The sequence below is a fragment of the Chroicocephalus ridibundus genome, chromosome 14 (genome assembly GCF_963924245.1).
Source record: "Chroicocephalus ridibundus chromosome 14, bChrRid1.1, whole genome shotgun sequence".
Lineage (NCBI taxonomy): Eukaryota > Metazoa > Chordata > Aves > Charadriiformes > Laridae > Chroicocephalus > Chroicocephalus ridibundus.
The window spans coordinates 10,344,879-10,371,111 of NC_086297.1; the positions used below are offsets into that span (position 1 = coordinate 10,344,879).

The 26,233-nt window shown below is 36.9% G+C and overlaps 1 protein-coding gene across 3 annotated transcripts in view; it reads left to right on the forward strand.

Moving 5' to 3' along the window:
- FOXK2 (forkhead box K2) overlaps positions 1-26,233 on the forward strand; it is a 76,055-nt gene that overhangs the window by 35,371 nt on the left and 14,451 nt on the right. For all 3 annotated transcript variants that reach the window (XM_063351902.1, XM_063351901.1, XM_063351900.1), the window contains one exon: positions 24,101-24,295. In XM_063351902.1, coding sequence (XP_063207972.1) covers positions 24,101-24,295 — 195 coding nt within the window. The remainder of the gene's footprint in view (positions 1-24,100; positions 24,296-26,233) is intronic.

Consider the following 26,233-nt stretch of genomic DNA (forward strand, 5'->3'; position numbering starts at 1 on the left):
TAATGTGTTGATAGAAGTTGCTTTTAAATTCTGGTTTTTACTAACATATTGCAGAATGGGAGCGGATAAGTTGCTTACCCTTTTCCTTTTTTTTTTTTGTTTTCTTCCTTTTTTTCCTGTCACAGCTGGGAAAAAATAGTTTATCTTCCTTTGAAGCATCAATTCCATCAGAAAAAAGTACCTGAAATGTTAGTGTCTTAGCACAGTGTACGATACATTGTTTTACTACATGTAAGGTAAAAGTCTGATTTTTTTTTTTTTTTTTTTTTATGAAGATACAACGCATGATTATCTGGGGACTTTTTTTTGGTTTTGTTGTTTATTTTTTTCCTTTTTTTAAAGACTGGGAGTACATGAAAAATTTGATTTATCACTTTGTATTGTCCTAGAAACATATTTGGTGTGTTCTAGGCAGAATATAATTTGAGCAGACAAAGCATATACGCACAGTTTATATACTTTAGTAGTAGGCGGGCTTGTTGGTTACAATATCAGTGCAGTAAACACACAAGGAAAGTAGCTGGAAAGTGTAAATTATGGAAGCAGACTCTTAAATTTCCCTCCTTAGGTGATACTGCTTTCTTCTGGTCTTTCTAGATAGGTGAAGGCGGCCTGCGTAGCTGCAAGGGCAGGCAGAGACTTTAAGATTAAAAAGAGTAAGGCTTAGACAAGAGAAGGATGAGTGTACTCATGCAAAATTCTTTCTGGGGATAACTTCAAATTTAAACCACAGCAAGTTGATTATTTAAGCAATCAAAGAAACTGTAAGAATAATGGTAGAGAGGATGATTTTAGCATTATGCCACGTACAGATTAGAAGAATGGAAGAGGAGAATTCGGTTTCTGTATGGGAAAGATGAGGACATACGCCAGTGTGTTTTGCTTTAGGGTATGGACAGGCTGTTACGGGGTTTGTAGTTGTTACGTGAGGAGAAATGAAAGGGTTCACTGGGAGGCTTGAAAAAAAGATTGGAAAAAGTTAAAGATCATCTCAAGTTTAAGAGCTGAGACTGAGAAGTAATACAATTGTTATCCTTACAGAATGTAAGGAGGCTCTGACTTTGATATTTAATTTGGGAAATGTGATTCAGAAGAATCTGGGGTCTCACTTTTTAAAAACATAGGCTGTGCTTTCATGAGCATCTGAGCTCATCTGGTGTTCCACTGCAGCTGAAATGGAGCATGGGAGGGGAAGGTCTTGTTTTATGCAGTGCTCCACACTGCAGGTTGTGCTGGCCTTGAAGCTCATCAGATGTTCTGTAAGCCGCTGATGTCTGCTTTTTTTGCTATTTTTGGGTGGTTTTCTGTTGCATTGAAGTGGCTTACAGAGAGGTCTGGCAAGCAGTGGAGCTGGAATGAAGGATGTGGGGGGCCTGCACAGACTTTCAGCAGCACTCAGCTTGCTGTGTCTTGTGGAATCCTACATTAAGGAATTGCAGTTATAAGAGCCGTTATGCTCTATGAAATAAAAATAGAAAGGAAAAAAAAAAGATTCAAAACAGTAGAAGGGGAGAACCAAAGATAGTTTTGGTGTATTAAAAAAAGCACTTACAATTTAATATAAAAATGTTTAAATCCTGAAGGTTCTTGAGACAGCATGCTTTTTTTGATAAAGGGGTATGCTAAGTATTTAAGTTAAAAAATAAAAAAAAATTAATCGAAGTAGACTGGATGCTGAGATGACTCAGTTGTGTCATGCCTTTGGATAATATGTGCTTTCTGGCCCTTTTTTTAAATCTCTGCATAAATGTGAATACATAGAGAAAACCACCAGAGAAAAAGGGATACAAGTTCCTTGGCTGTGGATCATCTCATAGCAGAGGACAGCATTAATGTATGGTCTTCATTCCATATGCGAAGTCATTGTGTCTCCTGCTCCATAGGTCATTAGTCCAGTTGGTGGTTTTAGTATATTGTAGACTGGGGAAGTTGCAAGATTTAGGGAAGATGGAACATTAAGGATATAGTGGAAGTAGATGTCCCTTTTTAAAAATTTTATGTATTGTTTTTGTTTGTAGTCTCCCCCCCCCCGCCCTCAAGCCCTTTTATCTCAGAAAGCAGACTTCTCTACCTGTAAGACAGGTGACTGACTGGAGTTTGTGCAGCATTCTATCATCTACCTGAAAGAAAAATTTTGAAGAAAATAGTAAAAACCTTTCTGTTTTTTACATATCCTTTGTTGCAGGGGCTGCATATATCCGTAGTATTTTTTCAGGAAGTACATAAATCTGCTGAAGCCGACTATGCAGGTAGATGATTTGGATTACTTACATTGTCTTTTGAGGGTCTCTGCTTGATAGGATGCAGAAACGTCTCAAACAAAAAAAAAGTTTTCATTTGAGAGAGAGCTTTTTCTGCTCCTTCTTTATGCAGGATAGTAAAACCAGAGTGCTATTTAAGGCAAATGTGCTAGTAGTCAATAAATAAGTTTAGTTGATCCAGCCTTCCAAAACTGTAGCAGGCTTGCAAGTAGCTGTGCATTTGCGCCCTGTTCTGATTTAACTGATTTCTCACTGTCAGTCTGAGACTTCAGAGGGGATCAGGTGAAACATTTAAGAAAAACAATCATTTGGAGGAGGAACGGATTATAACAAAAAGTGTTCTTCATTTCCAGTGTGGTATTCAGTGGACTTGGATGCTGACAAAAGTTAGTAGGAGTAAATTATATAAATTATCATCAATCAAAATCCTGTTTATAACTTCCACAGATGTAAGCATTAAATAACGTATTGAGCAAAGATGTGTTAAAGGAAGCAAGTTATTTCCTTTCCTTACACATGTGAATATTCTGGGTGTGGCTGGGTTAGGTTCAGATAAGATTTCTACTCGGTATTCTGTTTGATCTGTCTTACTTGGTTATTGGCTGATACTCTTGTTTTGGGGTAACCAACTGAAGCGCTTTCGTGCGTGTGTGTAGATCTGACCCAGGATGTGCTTTTTTCAGGTAAAGGGGGTTGATGGCTTTAGTTCTTTCTGCCTTTTCATTTTGCTAAACGTACTTGCTTTTTAGTAGCATTAGGGGCTGCAAGCCAAATAATGAACTGTTACGCTCTTCAAATGATATGAAAACATTACTTTGAAGAGTGTGCAATCTATTCTTAAGTAACTTTATTAAAATTACTAGATTGGGTAATAAGATTCTCATAGAATGATGAAATTCATCCTCATGCAGTCCTACTTCCAATGATACTATCAAGAGTTAGAGTACAGCCTTTTTCCTGGCAGCACTTTTGTAGCTACATCACTGAGTTGAAGAATAAATGCAGTAGTTTGAGGTGGTTACCCTCTGCTATGAATGTGTGTTCTGAAATGAATGCAGTGCTGAAATCTGAGTTTAGGGTGGGCTCCACAGTTTATGGTTGATTATGGTATTATTCATTCAGCTTTCTAGATATTGATAATCACTATAAACATTTTGGGCCTGGAAACCACAGTGTGTATGTCAGTTGAAATGTTAGATGACAGGCACATTTAGCAAGACAGGAAAGAGACGCAATAGGTAAAAAACCACAGTAAAACTTCAGTTGTTTGTTTATCCTCTTGAATTGAAATTCAAGCCTTTGTTTTTAAAACCTTTTCCTGGTACTGGTCTGTCCATAAAGCTGAGAAATGCAACTAGTCTGTATTATCAGCAAATTCCAGAGCCGTTTAACAGTGCTCAAATGCCTTGTGAACCCCTGGCAAGACAAAATAACCTTCTGCAGTGAATGGTACAAAGCTGTATCATTCCTTGCCTGTTTCATTACTTAGCTCTCGACTAGCTGCATCCCTTCTCTTTTTTTCTTTCCTCCTGAAGGACTGCTGGCCTCCGAGCAGTGCTGCTGTTAGAGCAGAATCATGTAGTGACTTCAGAAGTTCTTGTGAGCGGATTGAACTGTGCAAGTTCTTGTGAGTGGTTAAGCAGAGGAATGGAGTGAGATGGAGGTAACAGTGAGCAGCAAACTGGCAATAAAACAGGCTTTTCTGGAATCGTTTCATTTTTACTTGTCGTCTTTCCTTGAATATCCAATTCTATGAATGTCCAGGCTTTCTGTAACAAAACTTTCTTCATTATAACAGAGATTCTGCCAGAATTCTCTTTGAAGTTTTAAAAAATTTTTCTCAGCTCTTCTCTGTTTTGAAGACTTTTTTCTGTGGGCTAAGGTGCTGCTGTTTTCTCATACAGTAATTTTCCCTTAACTGCATCATGGGATATAAGGAATATTACCTGTTTCAGATAGAAAAATTTGGCACTAACTAAATGTTAAAGACACTTGTCCAAAGATGCAGTGGGAAACCTCCGTCACAGCTGGGAGAAAAATTCAAATCCTTCCACCTGTCTCTGTTTTAAAAATGCAGTTAAATTTTGAAAGCGATTTATGATCAAGATTTTAAGTTTCCTTCATGAATTTTGGCCTGTTGTGAATAGTTTTTACTGTCTGCTGCAGCACAGGCAGCCAGAGCAATCATCTGCAAGCACACCCTAGTACACAAATGTTTACTTTTCTGTCAGTAGTGGAATAACCCTGCTTGTTTTATGGTGTGGTTATTCTGAGGTTGGAAGATTGTTGAGCCTGGAAGAGATCACTAACCCCAGCTTGCTACTTAGCTATAAATAAGTTTGGCCTGCTGTGGGCTAGTAAGTACTCAAGATTTGTATGTGAGGTTATTCACTATTATCTAAGGTTATCAGCAAAATGGGTGTTTTTAAGCTTTTAAAGAAAAGAAGCATGCAAACCATGCAAAAAAAAAAAAAAAAGCACGTGAATGTATGAATAATTCAGCCCTCAATCAGAAGGATAAAATAAAATACTATAAAAGTGTTAAGTGTGGGGTTAGTGTTTTAAAGTTATTTTGGCTTAGTAGTAGCTGAAGAGAACATTACTCATGTTTGTGTATGCCTTTTCTTTGTGTTAGGGGGTGTGTAGCTGAGAAGTGTGCCATAAAATAATTGAACTTCATCTGAAAAGCTTAAAAGCATGGTTATATAGAATAGAAAATAACCATAATGTGAGAGAGTGTGAGTTTTGGCTACTTGGAGAAATAACAGGATAGTGGACAGGGAGAATAGACTGAGGAAAGTGTTTCTGAGGAATCAAATTTGGTAGTTTAATCAGAAATGTTGGTTGTAAAAATCAGGCTTTTCTACAGTTTTTGAAATTAAGAAAAAAAACAACCCTGCAGTTGTGGAAATGAACATGGGAGATGGCAATGTGGAAATGTGTTGCCCAAGTCTCTTTTTGTTTAGGGAGACTTGAGAAGGCAGGATGTATTTCTTGGTAATTTTCATAATACTTACTCTGATTCCATTCTTGTACCTAAATGTGTTTACGTGCCGTATCTGCAGGGTAAACTATTGTGTCTACAACTTTTTCGTTTTGTAACAACATTTGATATTAGAGGGTTAGGTGGTTTTCCGGTTCTTCCAGTTAAATTTCTTATCTTGAAGGTCTGAGTAGTTTAGGGTTAATTACTTTCAGATAAATATAGGTAAGTACCAGGGGGGTTGGGTGCCTGTTGCAGTGACATTGCATTTCAACTTGGAGATCCCTGGGCTCCGATTAAGGAAGTGTTGGTTACTGGATGTGTTGCACTAATGCAATTTTGTCCTGCTTAGGACTGTTTTGCCTTTGTGGTAGCTGCTTTTTCAAACTTTCCCCCAGAGAACTAAAGAAGAGAATATATGTGACTGCCCTGTGTTTTTATAGGGACATTTTGTGGTAAATGATTTGCTGACTGAGAACATACTTGACAGCATTTGATACAGAGAGAGCAAGAAGTTGGTCTGATAAAGTTCTTCACTGAGTGAAGGAGACTTTTATTTTTAAATCTGAAAGGGCCTTAGATACTTGTATTGTGATGGTTCACACCATCTTCAAGTCATTAGAATAACCCTCTTAAAGATGTTCTAAATGGAGACAGGATTTGACTTGTACAGGTAATACAAAAATACAAAGGACAGAGAAAGCGCTCTAGGGGATTTAAAATTAAAATACTACAGGATGGATATTTAAAAGGAAGTAAATAGATCTAATCGTAGCCACTGGTTTGAAAGCAGAAGGGGTTGATACGGTCAGAAATTAGCATACAGTAGTGAGGTGGTGATCCTTTCTCAAGCGATCTGTGTGTCAGCACTGGAAGCAGCTTTCTTGGTATAACTTCCACAGAAATGGAAATGACTGTAGAGTGGGGAGGCAGAGCTGGCTGTTACAGAAAGCAGGTATTTGAAGTTACATGTGTGTACTCCAACTGAATTCGTTTTTTTCCACTATGTTTTGGAGCCTTTAAACTACACCATTGCATTTAATTGTCATCTGGGCAGAGGGCTGTATCGTGTTACATATTGCTGTGTTTGAGACTGTGAATGCGTAAAATTGTGCACGACTTCAAAGAGTGTTGCTGTTCTGAAGTTTAAAAGCATGCACATAGAATCTGTAGCATGGATCCAAGCAGAAAGTTGCCTCTAAGAGTCACAGACAGAATAATAATTTTATATAATCTTACATAAACTGAGTCTACTGGTTTTAAAAGTTGCTTCACAGTACCACTGGTTATATTTAATATAAGCTCTTCAAATGAGTTAGTGCCAAGCAAAGCATTGTTTGGAGTATGGAGAAATAACCTGCAAGCCAAAATTAGCATGTATTCATTTTAAGTGGTGTGTGTTTCGTCAGGGCTGCCCAGATCATGTCGTCCCTGAAGGCAGTGCATTTCAAATTTAAATGTTTAAGCTATTACAACATGGAACATGCTGGTGAATGGTGCCAATAACATACGCTGAACATATGACCAGCACATGCCCCCTCTTCAGCATAGGCAATGAATTATTTAGTTTGTGTTCCAAGCTGTTTATTTTTGAGAGTTTTTTCCCCCCGTCAGTGTCAAGCACTGAGCCTTTTGTTTCTTTTTTTCCCCCCCTTCTTTTCTGTTGTTGCTATTGATTCTGTATTTCTAAAATTTTCTGCTGTGTTTACCCCCCCCCCTGCTATTTTGTGCTAGTTCTTTCAGGATGCGGTCCTTGGTATGTCATAGAAACTGTGGAGACGAGTCTGAATTCAACTTGAAAGTGAGACATGAAATGACCTTATACTTAAATCTTTTGGGACTTGCTCTATATTCATTAGTTAGCTGCGGTATCTCTTTTTTGTGTAATTTTTTTTTACCGTTATTTTTAACATCTGTGGAATGGCAGGGGTTTTTTTTCTCATCCCTTGTCATCCTTGGTTAGATAAATGGTGTTAAGGATACACTCCGTGGGCCTGTTCTGATCTTTAAAACCGTTTTGATCACAGCTCAAGTTCATGGACTGCTTGTGACTCTTCCGTTGCAGCAACTTTGTGCTGTGGATTCTGGTACAGAACGTCGTAAGTGAGCCCTGACCCAGACTGGTAGTTTAGGAAGTACTGTGGAGCAACAGTCAATAAAACATTAGTGTACATACAAATATATTGTTATAAAATGCACCGCAAAGATGCGTTTTAGGGAGTATTACTTCTCTGATGGGGTCAGGCTTGACACAAAATTAATTAGACTTGGTGAGCTTTTCAGAATGCATTATCTGATAATTAGTTATGTGCATAGCAGGTAAAGTGTTTAACACTGCATACTTCTTTATATAGATTATTCTCTTAAATTCTGTTTTTTCCTGAGAGTGCTTTGAGTTAAAGGATACACTGTTACAGAAGGCTTTTGCGTCTCATGTTAAGTATATTAGTAAACTTCATTTTTCAAGCATTTGCAGTAATTGAAAGTATCTTTCTCATTTTTTAAGGGATTTTTTTTTTTAATCTTCACATTAGATTTATACAGTAGTATAGTTTTATTAAAATATGAACAGCACTTCCATCTTGTCGTTTTAAGCATACCTGTATATAAGATTCAGGCCATGAAGATAAACTGTAACTGACCCTTTGGTTTCAAGGTTAGTTAAAACAAGCTAATTGGGAGTTAGAGCTGAAAGAACTGTCCTGTTCTGTTGCGTGTGTTAGCTCTGGCGTTCACATTGTGTGCTCAAGTCAGATTAGTTTACTGGTAGGCCTGAAAAACAATCCATTGGAATAGAAGGAGAGAGGCAGGCTCAGGATTAGTTTTCTGTCAAGTCAGAAGTGCAGTTTTTTCCATTAGCAGATGGGAAGAAATTATTGAGATTGATAAAGTGTCTTCACAGTTTCTTACATGGCAGTTTTATCAGCATTTGAATCAATGTAAAGGTTCTCTGCTCTTGAAAGGTCTTGGTCATTCTTTCTAATTCCTGATCCTGGCCCCATGGGTCCAGCCACCCCCTTACACTGGCTCTGGCACCACAGGGTCCCGTGTTAGCCGGTTCTCTCACTAACCCCAGAGAATACGATTTTCCTCTTAAAAATTTTGTTTTGCTGGGTTAGTTGGTGCTGCATTAGTGAGTTGAATCAGCTTATTGAGGCGCCTAACAAGCCCTACACTTAGCCAGCAAGTCTCTGGCCTCCTACTCCATGGGCAAAACAGCTATCTAATGTTTCTGGACACTGCTTCTGTGAGGAGTGTAAGTTCATAGTCAAAGATGCTATCCGCATACCTCAGAAGAAGAAGAAGAAAAAAAAAAAACGGTGACCACAGTGGACAATGAAGTTGGACTGGAAAAGCAACAAAACTGTGCTTTTAGTAGTTTCCAAAATGTTCGTATGATTGATGGTCCTCATTTTGCACTTCACCACAGAAATATCTTCAAACACAGGTATTTGATAACTAGTTTCTCGTAGCCTGTCTTAACCTTTGTGTTGTGTTTTTTGAACGGTGATGAAGAGTTTAAGGGGTTCATATTGCCTTTCAAGCTTTCTGCATCAGGTGATCGTGTCCTGTCTCATTTCTCATTACATTTACCGTACTTAAGGGAGAAGTCACTGATCCTTGTGACACTTTCATATAAACTGACTGTTGTTTTCTCAGGAGAGAGAGCAAAACTGATTGTAAGAAATAATTTTGTAACTGAACTAATTAGTGCTCTTGAAGTCTTCCTGATGTGATTCCTGATGATCATTAAAGGAGTGATAGTTTAAAAATATCTAGTGAATCTTTTTGACTCTTTCTAAAAACCATAACAAACTTGTGCATTAAAGTTAACATTTAATGAAAAACTTGTAATATGTGGAGGGAAAAAATCTTGGTTCCTTTTTTGGGGAAGGATGTTAAAAAACGTGGTTTTATACAGATTAATTTTAATCATCTAAGATGTCTGTTATCTTAGGTTTTAGCTTTTCTGACTTAAAGCCTGTACGTTTTTCTCTATATGCGGGAAAAGTGTGTTTAGAGTACAGGGTAAGGCCATGGTCATGCCCTCCAGAATTGTTAAAATTTCTCTTAGATCTTCATATTTTAATCTTTTTCCTCTTGTCCATTTTTGCTTTGTTGTTTGTTTTTTTTTTTCCCCAAATAGAATTTAAAATCAGAAATATTAGTCATTTTACTTTTCCAGATAGTGTTTCTAAGATCATAAAGTAATTTGATGTATGAATTAAAAATGAGGGAAATGGCTTTCAAATATGTGGTAGTATTTGTTGCTACTTCTGAATTTATGGTAACTTTAAGTTTGGGGCCACCTTGGATATAATGGTAGATGCCACATTTTTTATGGTGCTTCCTCTACTAACATACAGATTTAAAAAAAAATACATTCTCAGGATAAAAGGTTTTTTTTGTCATTATTGAAGCAAGTATAGTATAATGCTTTACATTTTCTGTAGCTAGGGATTAACATTTCATTTCAACGTAGTATATCTTTCTGAAAATCTGAATCTTTCAGATATTGGTTAGTTTTCATGTCTAAGTGGAAACACGTTAATTTAAGTACTGTGAAAATTAGAGTTTGCAGTTTTTTGGTTTTTTTTTTTTGCAGTAGCATATGCATGGAACTCATTTGCATCTTCAGCTTTGCTATACAAGTGGATTCTGCAGTGGAATTTTGAAGAAATCACATCACTGATGAAATTGTTCATAAATATACAATCCTACATTTGAATTTCACTACAGAAATTTATTATTTTGTAGCAGTCAACATTTGTGCATGACAGAAATTAAATACTAACAGCAAATGATCTTCTGATATAGGGAAAGTCCAGCAGATAGATATGTGGGGAAAGGAAGGTGTGGAGTTTTTGATTGATAGTTTGGAAGATTTTTTATATGACAGTTTTGACAGCCCCATTCAGAGAAGAATGTTTTAAGTTGATGAGCTGGGGAAGCCTTACTTGAACAATTGCTTTTTCAGGAGGATGAAAGTAAGACACAATGTTTTTATTTTTTTATGTATATATCTCTCTCTAGGAAAGCTTTGCAGATTTCAGCAGAATGTTCCTAAGTGTAGCTCTGTAAGAACCTCTTTGGAGTTGATTGCAGCTTGATTTTCTTCAACACTTCAAAGCATTTTACAAACTTAACTATATCAGTTTGGTTGCCCAAGAGGAAGAGAAGACTGGACTCAACATTAATTTTTATTCTGGAAGATTTTAGCTAATATCGTGTCAGTTACTACCTACGAAGTTGGTTTGGCTCTAACATATCTCGAAGAAGGACCAGAGTTTAAAGCAGGGCGATGTATAGTGAAATAGTGCATTGTGTATCAGGACCAGTTTTTTTCCATTTTGATGTTTTGTTTTTAGAAAATTTAATAGTCTGGAAAAGCTAAATTACAGAATAATAATAAAAAAAGTTCTGGAACTTGAAGCTAAACCGAAAGAAACCCCTCTCAAGGCATGGTTGTTTTAGTATCGGAAAACCTCAGGTAGGGTTTGGTTTACACAACCAAACTATATGCTTTTTGTTGTTACCCTCCCAGAGTATTCTTTGTTGTATGGGATCGATCCAGTTATTGTGAACTCTGCCACCTGTCTGTAGGAATGCAGTTAAAGTAAAACCAAGTGGAACAGTGTACAGTAGCGCTCTTTATTTAAATGGGACCAGAAATGAAAAGGGAAGCTACTACTTGCCATATATTTCCCTCTCTAAAACAGTTCAGTTATTGCAAAAAAGAATTAGTAATCTGGTTTTTCTTGGCCAGTGAAAGCTTTTGCAATTTCATTACAATGGTATGGGGCAATGTAGGAGTACGATTAATTAAAAATAGCAGATATAACATAGATAAACAAGATTAAAGTAAGTCCTTCAATATTGCAGGCAGGTAGGACGTACTCTTACTTTTCAGCACCTCCAGCTGTGTGTTGCTGGAACATGTGTAGGATGTTCTGCAGTGGTACAAGTAACAGGCATGAATGAGTAACAGTTTTAGTACGTTGACAACTATTTGTCATCTTGAATGAGGAGCTAGTCTTTATTACTAAAACAAAGCAAATGGAGAGTCCTTTTCCCATAGGTATTTTTCAATATTTATAATATGAATATTAGCTTTTTCTGCTTTATTTTTGTTTCTTAAATTACTTGAAATACTGTTTTAATATTTTTCTGTTTGATATTGGGAAAAAAAAATCCTGCTTCTCATAGATACATAGGAGATGAGGTTTGTGTAGCTTGACATCTTCAAATTGTTCAGTATGTGCTGTATAGATTTTAATTAGACTGTATGCATTTAATGTGTGGTTTTCACTGTGTAGCAGTAAAGGACTGGTGAAATGAAAATTCCTTTAGCTCTGTTTGGGAGGACGTGATACATTGCTTCAGATACACGTGCATGTTTTGCTTTTTACCATGTAGGCTTCACAGGAGTTACAGTTTCACCTGGTGTTCTGCCTCTTGAAGTGATTGTAGGAGAGAGAAGACTTAAGGGATGATCCAGTGGTTTAAACAAAGATTGGGTGTTGGGGAAAAATATGTTCTGTTCCCAGCTCTGTTGCACGCTTGCCAAAATGACTTGGCCAAGTCACAAATCTGTTTAATCTGTTTTTAAAAATGGGGATAATACTTCATGGGCGGAGGCAGGGGGGATGATGAAATTTCAGTGCTATTTTCTAGCACTTCTTATCAAGAGCTATGCCTTGCCTTTTAAAATTGATTCCTTGGGTTTTGAAGTGGCTTACTTTGTCTGCAGTGCAAACACCCTGGTTCTCTCCCTTTCCACCTTGCCTCCTCTCTCCCTGTTTTTGAGGACTATTGGTTCTGTTCTTGCCAGTGCTCCAGGCTTTCTTACATACGCTGTTCCTGCACAAATGCTACTATCCCTCAACTTTCCTGTGTCTAGGAGTGCAAAGAACACTGGCTCTAATGTGTTCTGCTGATGTGCCTTCGCTATTTCAGTGTTTTCTAATGAAAGGTGTTACAGAAATACAGAACAGTATGTTTATTCAATTATAGTTGAGACCTTGAAAGTAGAATATATGGGAACATATATACTATATATAAATATATATATGTATATAAATATAGCATGTATATATGTATTTATATATAAATATATAAATGCTTTAGTTACTAATACATGATACATAATTGCCATTACTCCAACAAGTTTTGTTCCTAGCGTAGTGTCTAGTACATGCACATCTTTAGAGTTGTAGAAATTTTGTGAGGAATGCTTGACTTAAGTGGTCGTAATCAATTCTGTTAAGAGTATCTGCAGTCGAAATACTGACTTTCTTGGTCAAGCTAAAAGGTCCCAAGTTAACCAAACTTTATTCTGTTGAAAAGCATTGAACATGCTTTTTTTGTTTTCAAATGGAGTTATGCACTCCCTTTCAGGATTAGTAACTTCTGGAAGCTTAATTTTCTGTGTTAGTTCAAATTTCAACCTTTGAAAGAAAATTGTTAGAACAGTTGCATAAGAAAACAGGGTTTTATGTAGTAAGTACAGTACAGCTTTTAAATTAAGGTGTCATGGTGGTTTTACTTCACCTTTTTGAAGAGACATTAGACTGTGAGATGACTTAAACTTACTAAAACATCACCAAACTTCTACATTTCAGCTAGAGTAGTTTTCTGCTGGGTTCCTAAATTATCTCGAGATACGAGCAGCTCCTGGGAGCAGGTAAGAAGATTAATCGTGGCTGGGAACAGAACTGGTGCAAGAGGCAGGGAAGAGCCTGCCCCGTTTGGTAGTGCTGAGCTGTTCCGTTGCCGTATCCCAGTAAAACATCCCTAGAATCAAGCTTTTATTGCAAAGAGCCTGGTTGGTACCTATGCTTCAGGAGTCTTGGCTTCTATTTTCCGCTACTTCACTAGCTCTGAGTGGGTTTCATCTTGCTTAATATTAGGGGCAGTTGTGAGTGAGTTACAGTGTGTGTGTGTGTCTACGCATAGACTGCCTTTAAATTCAATGAAAAATAGGCATCCCTAACCTGATTTCCTCAAACCAGTTTAGGCTTTTCCCTTCTATGGGATGTACACCATTAAGTGTCTGTTAATTTTCGCTCACTATAGAGACAGATGACTAACACAGGTATAGGTTTACGCTTGGAGAAATTAATCGCATGCGTCATGATTGCATGCTATACCCTTTCCTTGCCTATGCTGTTGTTCCTTTATCAGTACAGTGACAATGGTTAACATATATTCTGATGAAGACTTTTATTTAGTCTGCTATTTTATTCTTGGACAGATTTCCACTTGCATGACTATCTGACTTGTTCAATCATGTCTGTTATTTTTATTTGTTTTTATCCTTCTGCACTTTCCTGCTGCCCCTTGCAACAGCCCACAATTTGAGAACTTGGCATGATCTTAGAAGAATAGCTCAGGAGGAGTGCTTCTTGAGGAATATTTTCCAATAACAATGTGTTTGTTGTAGATGAAATAGTTTCTTTACTTTGCAGCTTTCAGACTCTTTGCAGTCTTGATTGGTTCTTGAGTGCGCACACAAGTGATTAAGGAAAGTAAGTTTGTGTACGCTGTGGAACAGTTCATGCATATAAAACTTCTAGAGGGTCTGCACCCTCACTAGAAGTTCTAGGAATTTGTAAATAGAAGAAAAATTGAAAATTGATTTGGACAAACGTTCTGCAGAGTACAGTTGGTTAAAAAACCTGATCTCTCTCAAAAATCTTGATTTCCGTTGAGATACCCAGCCCAGCAGTATCACCGAAGTGAATCAAGCATAGAATGGCCCTTGACCATCAAACATCTTTAGGTAGGTAATTGTGAAATGTAATTTATGCCCATAGCTTTTTGAGAGGAGTCTGAAAAAAGTCTGTTCTTTAACTAGACAGGCAGATTTAAGGGGGAAATTAAACACTGCTGTCTATTCAAAATTAGAGTTGGTAGGAAGCAGTTTTTGTCACTTTTCAATGGCCTGAGTTAGTCATCAATTTCTGTGTGAAATAAAGGACTGTTCTGCTCTTGGAAGCAAAGTTCTGTCTTGAAAAGCCCATCTTAAAATAAACTTTGCTTCCTTGATTCAGGAATACTCTTTTTTTCTGGCAGCCTTGCCTCTGTGGGTAACTCTTCTTTTGGTAATGACTAGGGAGTTCTGGCATAATTTTGTAATAGAATGCAGGTCTCTGATGAGGTAATAAGTGAAGTCTTCTGTTACTAAAGTTATGTGTGAGTCATAAGTGCCTTTTTACGATTATGCTTGCGTCAAAACACATCATGACAGCACTTGTTCACTGTCCTTCCGCCTGTTACTGTTTTAATTGTAAGGAATAGTAAAATGCCAAGTGCTGTATGTGTGGCTCTAAGCAGTTTTGTGTGGTTTGCTGATAGCTTTTTATTTCGCACTGAATAACGTTATTATAACTTCAGTGTTTCCATATGAACTTTTGCATCCCTGTGAATACCCTACAACTGAGGGTGAAATGGCAGGAACCTCTGTAACTAGCTAACGTGGTAATACAGGATACAGTGGGTTTGGTTCGTCTGCTTCAGCTCCGATATGATTGTAAATTGTATTCTTTATGAAAAGTTTTGGAATGGTATTTACTGTCATGGTGAAAGTTTCAGCTTGCATATTTAATAATAAGAAACCACTGTTAAATGCAGTTATCTGGAAGGAAGAAGAAATGATGATTGATTTTTACTTTACTGTTGCAAGTGTTTTGTTTCTGTTTTTTAAACAGGAAACTATTGTATTATAGAGTTATGTATGCTATGTTGGGACTTGAAATAGCAATTTGAAATTTGGCAAAGATAGAGGTACACCATCTTTTGGACAAATTTTAATTTGTTTTTATAGTTTAAAACAAAATTTAGGCATAGAGACCACACAACCTGACTCTGCATAGGGCTTTTGTGTACATAGATGCTAAATACCCGAAAATGCAGTGTTTCCATAGGCGGAGTTTCTTTTGTATTCACAGGCTGGGGAGCCTCAAATTCCAGAGGCATTACATGAGCAGTTTTAATGAATTAGTGTCTGGTTTTCCTGCAGCAGATGTGACAAGCAGCTTTATAAGCTGCTTCCCATCGATCGCTGTTTTCCAGCTCTTTTGTGTCTTTCTTCTGCTTAGAGAAAAGCAACGAAGAGCTTGGTTTCTACAGTAACTGCTGCCTACATTCTTGCCTGCAGGCCAATTTCTTTCTCAGTTCCTGCAGCCTGTGCAGGACTACTGTATTGAATTTCTTTAGATTATTTTTTTTTTCCTTCTTGCTGGTTTAAATATTTCACCCTTTAAGAAAAGAGGAGAATGCAGTGGGAATTTGTGATTTTGAGATATGTATTTTTAATTAACTGTAGCACATTTCCACAACTGTAGGGTAACCTAAATGTTTTTGCTGCTGGTCAATACCAATGTTTGTGTGGTTGGTAAATAAAGAAAATGAAATGTTTGACTGCTAAAACAAGAAGCTTTGAAAATTTGCATTAGCACTTTTGTTGATGCTTGTTTCTGTAGCATAATAATGCAGGGGAGGAGTGAGATCAGCTTTAAGTTGTTTAATAGAACTTTTTCTATTCATCTTTTTCAGTCTCAACTCTTAAATGCCCGTAGAGAAATTGTTGTGAACGTTGGGTTAAAAATGCATTGTTTCTTACGAAGTTAGCTTTCTAAGTGGGAAAGAAGAACTGAATGCCATTTCAAACAAGAACATGTTTATTAGTCAGTTGGTATTTGCTGTGAGTAATTCAGGAATGTTCCTGTTGTCGTCATCAATACTGTGTTGTCATAGGATTATTTTTTGACGCAGACAGGCTTGTTCCAGATCCTTCTGGAAGTGGGTTAGCACCATTCCTGTAATGAATACCAGCAGCTTTACATACTTCTTGGGCACTTGCTAAAACACGAGTGGGAAAGTATGTAACCCAGGTTTCCTATGGTGAAGCCATTAGTTTACAGCTACATCCTATTTTGCTTAGAATTTGGTAGAAGTGTTTTGATGGCCAACTTGAATTAACATGAGGCTACAGCAATATGTCATTACTTCTAATGATGCATAGGTCTTCGCTTTTGAATCTTAAGCTAACTGAGTGTAAAGATAGATCAGTGATCATCTTCTTTAGGGTGTTTTTTCATACTGCTTTATGTCACTGTGTAGGCAGTGATGGCACACCTGAAAAAACACACAGATACCTGTGAGAAGCATGCCCAGCACTCAGAATAAAAAGTCTTAATTGCTGGTTTAAAAATCTTAGGGTGTTTTGTTCCTTATGGTATTGAGCTTGAGCTTGCTGTAGAGCCCTCACATTTTCTGTTTGTAGAGGACATGCTTTGCAACTATTGATCTTTGGTCAAGAGGAATCAATTGCAAAGGATACAGAGAATTAAGGGGAACACGCATGAGGTCACGATTAGCTCCCCAGAGGAAAAAGCTGCCACTTTTTAAAGGGCAGTTGCTTTTTGGGTAACCTCTAGAAGTGTCCTGACTAGTAAAGGCCAGACATAATTGAATGTAAATTTATGGTAAATTGGCCAAATCAAGACTTAGTTTAAAACCGTGGAGGCAGGGAGGAGGAGGAATCCATCCTAACAGAACGTGTATGTGTACATGTACTTGTAAGAAGTGATGCCGTGTTCCTGCTGGGGTAGTTTCTCACGTTGCTGCACAGGGTGTGGTCAACTGCAAGCAGAAAGCATTAACAACTTTTTTAAAAAGCTAGTAGGGGAGTTAGGCTTTATGTTTCTTTAACATAAATTTTAAAGTAAATTTTTTTCCACTTTTTTTTTTTCCCTAAAAGCTGATAGAGAAAAATGGATACTCCTTTTGTCTATTACCAACAATGTAGAAAGTTTTACAAATGTAATGTTGAAGCTAAAATTTCTGATAGGAGCATAAGGTTATACCTCATGTACCTAAACAAGCAGCTATATAAAAAATTGCCTATGAATAAAGTTCTCTCTGTTTTTGACAGTAAGAAAATAATTATAATCTGGTAAGTATTATGATATACTGGATCACCCTTTTTCAGTGTATTCATTATAAAATTTCCGATATTACTAGCATTTTTCTTATTATGGGTAAGTTTTACAGCAGCACTTTTTAATGTAATCCTAGAAAAGACTTTGTAAGACAGATCTCTAATCAGTGTGTTTAAAGAGTCAAGGAGAAGCTTACTACAAAAAAATGTGTAATTTTTTTTCTAATAACCTATACTTTATTAGTAATTATTTAGTGCTGGGAGTTTTCAGGTGGCTGTTTGATATTGTGAATATTTGGATGGATTTATATATCTACTTTCATTATTAGTTTGGAAACCCGTATTTTTAACTGTTGGGTACTTTAAGATTATCTTAAAATTCTGATTCTGCTTTGAAGCAGCTCAGTTCAATTTGTCTGTTTAATAAGTTCTGCTTTTGTTGATTCTGTTTAGGTCTAAAGATGATGATTCTATTCTGGAAATGGACTCAGTATTGACTTCCAGTTCAATTAAACACAGCCCAAAGTCTTAAAAGTAAATTCTGGATGTGAATAATTTAGTATGCCTGCTCTTGGTGTTGAACAATCAGAAGCGTTTTGGTATAAAATTCAGAAGATGAGGAAGTTAGAAGAAGTAATTATGTTTCTTTTGGAAAAGGGTAGGCTGAGTGAAGCAGCTCCTTCCTCCTTGGTACAGGAATTGATGCTTTTCTCCAAGTTAACAGAAGTTACTTCTTTCAGGTATCTCTAAGACATGGAGTTGCATCTCTTCTTACAGGTTCCCTGGTGTTTTGTGTGTGTCAGTTTGATCCGAGCTCTTCAGAGATGCACCTTTTCTCTCAGGACATAAAGGCAAAATCCATGGATTTCACAAAGGCTGAAATTATATATAATTGTACTTCAGCTTTTTGAGCTTTTTTTTTTTTTACCTCTATGGGATTTCTAGTTGTTTTTGTAAAGACTCATCTTTTAAGTCTTATTTATTTAAAAATCAGTTAAAAAACAATAGCTATGTCTATTTTTAATTTATATTTCCTAATATCCATTGTGATGAAATCAATAATAAATGAAGCAGCAAATGGAGAAAAGGTGAAATTGTGGTCCTTGTTCTTTCATACTGAAATTTACCCACAAGCAGGAAGTGATACAAATTGTAATTTCCAAATGCTGTGTTCCTATGGGCGTTTGAATGCTGCCCAGTTTTGACATGCTGGTCTTAAATTTCATTTACAGATGTGACGTAGAACAGTGCAGAAGCAGCCTTGTGTGGCTTTCTGACCTTGTAGAATTAGGGTCAGTGCTGCTGTTTGTCAGTGACCTGGGATATGGGACAGAGAGTACCCGGAGCGGGTTGCAGATAATGCCGGATTGGGGGTGGGGAATGGTTAATATGCTGGAGGGCAGGGCTGTCATCGAGAGGGACACTGACAAGCTGGAGAAATGGACTGCCAGGAACCTTGTGAAGTTGAGCAAAGAGAAATGTAAAATCCTGCATCTGGGGTGGGTAAAGGCCAGCTGTGACTGGGGGATCCTGGAGGAGAGGGTGGTGTGTGTTTCAGCAGGGCACCCTTGTGATGATGGAGGCTGGCTTCATACTCATGTCTGGTTTTGGGCCCCACATACAAACAAAACTGGTGACAAACAGGAGAGGGGAGGGAGGAGCTGCTGAGATGCTTAGGGAACTGGCACATATGGCATATGAGGAGAGGCTAAAAGACCTCAATTTTATTTTATTTTACTTTTTTTTTTTTGCCTGGGGAAGCCCAAAGGTGGATAATTTGCAGTCTTCCCCTGCCTAAAGAGTGTTTATGGAAAAGATGGAGCCAGGCTGTGCTGAGAGGCTCACAGTTTGAGGATGAGCATCTGTATCAAGTTGCAACTAAGAAATTATACCTGGAAAAATGAGAAAACCCTTTCACTGTTAAGTGGCTAATTACAGGACTGAATTGGCCAATTCTGTCCTTGGAAGGCTTCAAAATTTGATTAGACAAGGCCCTGAGCAACCTGGTCTAACTTGGAAGTTAGCCCTGCTTTGAGCAGCAGAATTGGGCTAGAGACCTGCAGAAGTCCCTTCCAAACTCAGTTTCTCTGGTTCTAGTTGAATGATGTAAAAAGAACAATTTTTGCTTGACTTTTAAAATATAATTGAATCAGAAGTGGGCCTGGAAATGTGCACTGTAGTATCTTACTGGTGACTTAAGCTTCCAAGCCTGCATGTCTTCTACCAGAAGTATAAATAAATAAATTGGCCGTGAGGATCATTTTTACTGAAGTGATGGGAAAAGAGCAGTTGGGGGGTGAGTCATAAGTAGGTAGGTAAGAGGAATTAGAAGAAGGATTAGTTTTAAATCTCCCTTCTATGGAAAGGAGGGCATATTTAGAAGTATGGTGATTTCCGTGGTTTTTTTTGTTAGTTCACTGATCAAAATAGGGGAGAAGGAAGTAAAAGTAGCATCATCTTAGCCTGCTGTACTGTCAGAGAAAACCTAAATTGAAAAAAGTCTCTTTAGTGGTCCAGATGTTGTTAATTACCTCAGTTTCTCTTTGAGGTGAGTTACACTGTTGCCCATGCTTGTGTTTTTAAAGTATTTGAAGTCAAAAATCAACAAATGCAACCTCCCAGATGCTGACTGCGTTCTTTTTTGCGGGTCTTACCTTTTTAATGGTGCAAGTTGGAGCTCTCCTTGGCTCTCAGTGAATCAACAAGGGTTTGAAAACTCTCACTTTTTTATTCTTTTAGATCTGTTTAAAATACAGAAAGATCCTTAAGTTAACTGGTGTTCGGTGTCATAGTCAATGAAAAATAATTGAACTGTACAGTTGTAAGTACCATGACTCAGGGGGTTATTAGTGCCGAACCCCTATAATCTATTTGAATGTAGAACCTGGAGGTGCTGATATAACAGTATGATGGAAGCTTCTGTCCAGTATCTGTTCCAGTTCTTAAAAGACAATTAAAACGGACTAATTTGAAGGATACTGAGGCAGTGAGTTTCATAGCAAGGTTTATATATAGAGAGGAAACAGAATTCCTACTTCTATGTTTTGGATCCCCAGATGGAGATAGGACAGAATTCCTCATTTTCAATCAGATGGTATTTTCATATAGGCAGAATTACAAATTTATGATTAGCTTTTCCCTGCAGTACAGACAGAACCACTAAGGGGAAGTGAGAAAATATTAGAAATACAGATGTGACAAAACTAGACTTTTTCCAACGTTTTCCCATGTTTTCCCACACGTTTTCCCACAAGACACTTTTCTGGCACCCTGCAAAGTTGCTAAACTCTTCAGACGTAGTGCCTAGGTCAGCACCTCTCCGTTTTGCTGGGAGCTGTAGAGATAGTAGGAGTTTTCTAGGGAATAGTTTGAAATGATCTGATGATGCTTGTCTGTTTTCCAGTAGTCAACCCAGAATGAACTTTTTAAAAAAAGAGTAATTAGGATCATGATTTGCATTTTAGTTTTGACACCTCTGCTGCAGTTTCCTAGATTGCATGCTGCCCTTCTTTGTAATGCTCTGTGCAAGGCAAACACAAGTACTGGTCATAATCAGTAAGCGTACAAAATTATTTAAGTGTGGATCCTGTAAATGGTTGTTTGAAATACATAAGATACAATGCCAGCACACCAGCTAAATAGTGCTATTTGTTTTTATCGCTTACATACCTCATACACTTTTCAGCATGTAGCTGTTTAAACGTGCATGTTGTCTAAACTTTTTTTCAATTGTATCTGTTGAATCGATCTTGGTGGCTCTGTCTGATTTCCTGCTCCGAATGGCATCATCCTATAAAGGAAGAATCTTAGTTGAGTCGATGAAGTAGAGTGACAGCTTGCAAAACTACTCTTTCCTTTAAGTGGGTCGTATAGAGGAGTTTCTTCTATAGCAACTGTCCTGTGGTAGCACATCACGAAGCTATTGTAAACACTTTAAACAGTGAGTAAAATCAAATTCAGCTTGCTATAGACTAAATGTTTGATCAGGTCTCTCCCTCTGGGTGTGCTGGGGTTTTTGTTTTAGTTCATTGTATAACTAAAGAATATGCCTAAACCAACTTGATTCTGATCAAAGTAGAACATGTTTCTTACTTTGATTTTGGAAGTAAATGTAATACACTTGTGTTAATGCCATTTATTCAGAAGATCTGTTGTTTAATGTACACTCTTTATTCTGCTTTTTGGCTGAATTCCAGCTATAAAAAATACACTTCTATTAAAAAAACCTCTGTTTACAAATATGAATCAATTGACAGATGTGATCTTTTGATAATATTCAGGTGTTTGCAAGTTCTAACTAGATGTGATTTGTAAGTATATTGTGTATTCCTTGATAACACCATCCTTTCAGCATCAGCACGTGAATATTGTAAAATGTAACAGTAACACTTCTAGGCGTTAATATAGTTCCTGACTATAAGTTCCAGGGTTGTTTTTTGGTGTATTTATAACCTATATAGTACCACTGAATATTCAGAGCTCCTGATTTTGCGGCTGGTTTTTGGTTTTGTTTTTTTTTTTTTTTTTTTTCCAAACTCGATCAACATTTGAGAGCACCACATCTCCGCTGTGCTTTGAAATCTGTGCTTTAGTCTTATCTGAGTAAGCTGCCCTTACCTTTTTTTTGTGAAAGATGCCTACGGGGGAGATAATGCATTAAGGTACTGCAGTAGTGTAAGAAGGGAGATGTTTTAGTATGAATATTTACATGGAATATTGGAGGAACTGTTGAGTATATGTTTTATGTGTTTCCGTATTTCTGGTACTTGTGTCCAAGTTGTGAAGATCTGCATCCTGCCCATCCTTACCCCACCCCAGCATTGTAGGACTCTGGTTTCCCATTATTATGTACGGGTTCGGTTTTTTTACTGGGCAATAAGACATCCAACCAGTGAATGAGCAACTAAAGCTGTGTCTGGTTGTTACCATGTTTTTCTTAAATTGAAATAAGTTTGGTCTGAAAAGCATTAAGTTAAACTTGCAGGTACGAATAGTCTCATAAAATATATAGAACAGGTGACTAAATTTTAAACCTGTCTCTATGTCAAACAGGTATTGTTGTTTACTTTCTCACAGGGATTTTTATTTAATCTTTAGCAAAAAGGATGCCTTTGGCTGTCCTCTTTGCATACACTAGAGGAGCAGCGTTGTCATTATTGCTGATTAACTGAAATGTTTAGAAAACATTTTTATTAGCAAAACAGCTCAGACCTCTTTCAATTGTTGCTAAAACAATATAAGCAAAAAATACTTTCTACTGGGAAAAGCAAATAAATGAGTTGTTACTGAAGATATTAAGAAAAAAAAGAAAACAAACCAAAAAACAACAAAACAAAAAAAATGCAAAACAAACCAAAAGAACCCAACCCAGAAACTGGTCCATTTAACTTTCTTGCTGAAATGCATGTGCAGTTTTTTGGCATAGATTCTGTTCCTAATTTAGTACATTGAGCATGTTTCAGAAATAGGTCGTCTGTTAAATTCGGACACGGTCCATACTGAGAAGTAAGACTGAGAGAAAAGGAAGGTCATTGTCGATGCTTTCGCTTTTTCCTGATCCTTGGGGTGTGTATTGTAGGAAAAAAAGAATCACTGCGGTGCATGCGGCAAAAATCGTAGTGAAAATCAAATGCTGCCTTTATTCTATAAACATTCTTAGATTAATTTTAAGAAATGAAAACCAAAACACATGAGAGTGAGTGTTTTTAAGGCTACTCCACAGCGAGTGTTCTTTCCAATTGTACATCATTTTTATGTTTAATATATTTTTCCAGAGAAATTATCGCTTTTGTTTACAGTCTGTATCTTGCATTCATGGCTGCGTTTCTTAGGCCTGTTCCAGCAGGCTATTGTTTCCTTTCTTTATAAAACTAGATCTACCTAGAATCGCTTAAAACCCCTCAACATTTTCTAAGGTTTGTTTCTGGGTATTATCTCATTGGGAAGTCCTTTTCATCATCTGGCAGAGGTGTGTAAATGTAATTGTGGGTTTAGTGCAGAGAGTAGTCTAACCGCTTAAGAAAGAGGAGATAGTGAAGTTATTTGAACTGTATTTTTATAGGTGCTTTTGTTGAGAGAAAATTAAGTTTCTTGTTTGCTCAATCTGTTTGTTTACTAAGAAGTTATAAATAGCCTGTTCTGTTTAATGGGGTTAACTTCTAAATGCTGTATACAGAGACGTAGAAGGGGAAATACTCTAAGGTGCATGAATTGTATTTTATTTTCCAAATTTTTAAACAATTGCATATTGTTAATTTATTGTTAGTCTTTAAATTTGGGCATGCAATCTTTGGTAATATATGAAAATCGGCAGCTTATTGAAATTGGCTCTTAAATTCAACTCTGAAAGAAAATATTTGAATGTAGTACTACAACAGCAATGTACTCTGTAAATTATGAGAATTAGGATTGGTATGTGTTTAATTTAATAATTATTTTAAGAGAAAAGAAACCAAATCTTTTAGTTAGACTCTGAAACTGGGTAGACCTCAAATTGGCCAACATTTATGCCCCTGATTAATTTTGACATCATGGACCTACTTCATTTGCCAAAGCTGTTCTTTGGCATCATAAAATAATCGTCTTTTGTATTCAAAATAGTACTTCTTTTAGGGATAGTTGCAAGATCAGGATGAACCTTAAGAAATTTAGAGACAACACATAAACTGCCCTTGTTACAAAGAATTGCATTTGCTTATATTTCTTTCCAAATTTCAGAATTGCTTACTTGGGGATCTTTTTCTGACCACATCGATCTTTCCATATAATCTATAAAATGAAGATGGTTGTAGGTAATTACATAAGATACCGTACCTTTTGATTTTTTAAATAGGGTTGTGATACATGCAAGTTACACAGCAGGTCTTACATTCTGTAAACAGGTGGCTTATATATTTGTTTTTTACTTTTCAGCTGTACTTTCAGGTTTCCCAGCACAAACATCAAGATAACATTCACAGCTCTGTCCAATGAAAAGAGAGAAAAACAGGAGGCCCCGGAGTCCCCAGTGAAGCCTGTGCAACCCCAGATCTCTCCCTTAACAATAAACATTCCAGACAACATGGCTCACCTGATCAGCCCGCTCCCTTCTCCCACAGGAACTATCAGGTATTTAAACATTGCAGATTGGGTATAGGGCAATGGATGGTTACAGGCTTCAGACAATGTTCTAATTAATTTTAAGTATTTTGCTTTTGTGGTAAAAGCTTAGTTGAAGCTAAGCGTAACCTGCCTTGGAGAAAACCACCATTCTGCTAACTAATAAGGTAGTTGCATGAACAGCCTTTCATATTCGAATTTAATATGTTAAATGTGTAGCAATTTGCTCAGGAGCCTGGCATTCTCCGAACAGCAAAGGAGCCTGTCTTTTTCTTGCATCCCAGATTATTTAGATTGCTTTTTACTCTTGCATGCTTATGGCAACACTTTAAATGAGATAAGTCTAAATTTTACCGTTTTTAAACATTCTGATGGTCACTATTGCCCTGAAGTTTATCATCAGAAAGTATGATTTTTAGGTATCATTAGTGTGGCAAATAGAGTGATCTCTTACTCCAGAAGATCTATTATTGATTAGTCATTGCTGGAAGTAAACAGATGTTTTACTAAAAATCTAGTGTAAGATGAGGAGTTCAGCGTAGAGAAGTTTTCTGCAGGGGAGGTTAATCTGTGTTCTTTACTTGCTGTGCTGCTTAATTTGGCGATTGTAGCTGTTGTCTGACTTGGTATTTGGGACCAAACTCAATTAAACATACGCAAGTTGTCCTCACAAACTGGTAAAATTAGTTTAGATACAGTTTTTAAAATTCGTAGAAAGTTCAGGAGCAAAAATTTTATTTGAAGGCCCTGGAAGTTGTGTTTCAAAGTCACATACATGCTTTTGAAAGTTTCCCACCCCCCCACCCCAATTGAGTGAAGGACCGTTAATGCTTGATTTTCAAAAATGTAGATCTTGTTAATGAAATTTGAATGTAAGGATAATTGACTTCTTTCATGCTTGCCAAGATCTTGATCTCAATATTGTAGTGTTTAATGAGATCTGTATAGATGGTGGAAGTAGAGAGAAAAAAGATCTAGACTTGACTGTATAACAGGTTTGCTTTCTTATTAAAATTCAGGGAAAACATATCTTGCCCAAGAAATGACAGAGCAGCTCATAAATATTTCAGATAATATCACATATATCACCACAGTCTTTGCCTCACTATGAATTTTGTAATTCTCTTCAGGGCTTTCATGCACCTGTTGAGTATAGTTTATTACAAAAAAAAAAAAGGACGACAGTTCTGAGTCTATTTTGAGAGCAAAGCTTGACAGTTTCTCTTCAAATCATCCTGTTTTGTAGAAGACTTGTAAACTTGCTTTGATTATACCATATGTGTCGCTTTGTCAATATATGCTAAAGTGAGCACAGTAGAGGGATGTTGTCAGTTGATATGTGAAAACATAGAACAGCAATGACCTATATTTAAAAAAATTAGTTAGTATACACGTTTTGTCTCTAATCAAGGATTCTTCCATACAGTGCTTTAAAAATCCAATCTCCCTTGTATAATATATCATAGTAGCAAATTGTTGGTGGATTTCTTGTGATGCGAAACTTGAAGAACATTTTTTATATGTTTGCCCAATCTACATTGCCTGCTTTCTTCTGTACATAAAAAGGGAGGTAGCAAAAAACTTGAGAGGCCACGCAGACAGACAAAACTTGGCAGATGTGAATTCACTAAAGCTTTATTATATAAATCTAAATAACATTCTCTAGCTTTGTTTTGAACCATAAGTTCAAGTTAGGTTAAGGACTGCCTTTGGAGAGAAGGCTGGTTCTGGGGGCTTAGCAGGCTTTGTCATTCTAATTTTTAGTTAACTTTTTTTGTATTTCTGAGGACTGTGTTGAAATCAGTTACAGTATGAATTGCTGAGAAATACGTGTCCTTTTAGACATCTACCAAAATTTTTGGGGGGGAGAAGTGAACAGACTGATTGTCTCTTCTCTGTTGGCTAAATGGAAATTACAGAAGAAAACTGCCTTTGTGCAGCTGTGGT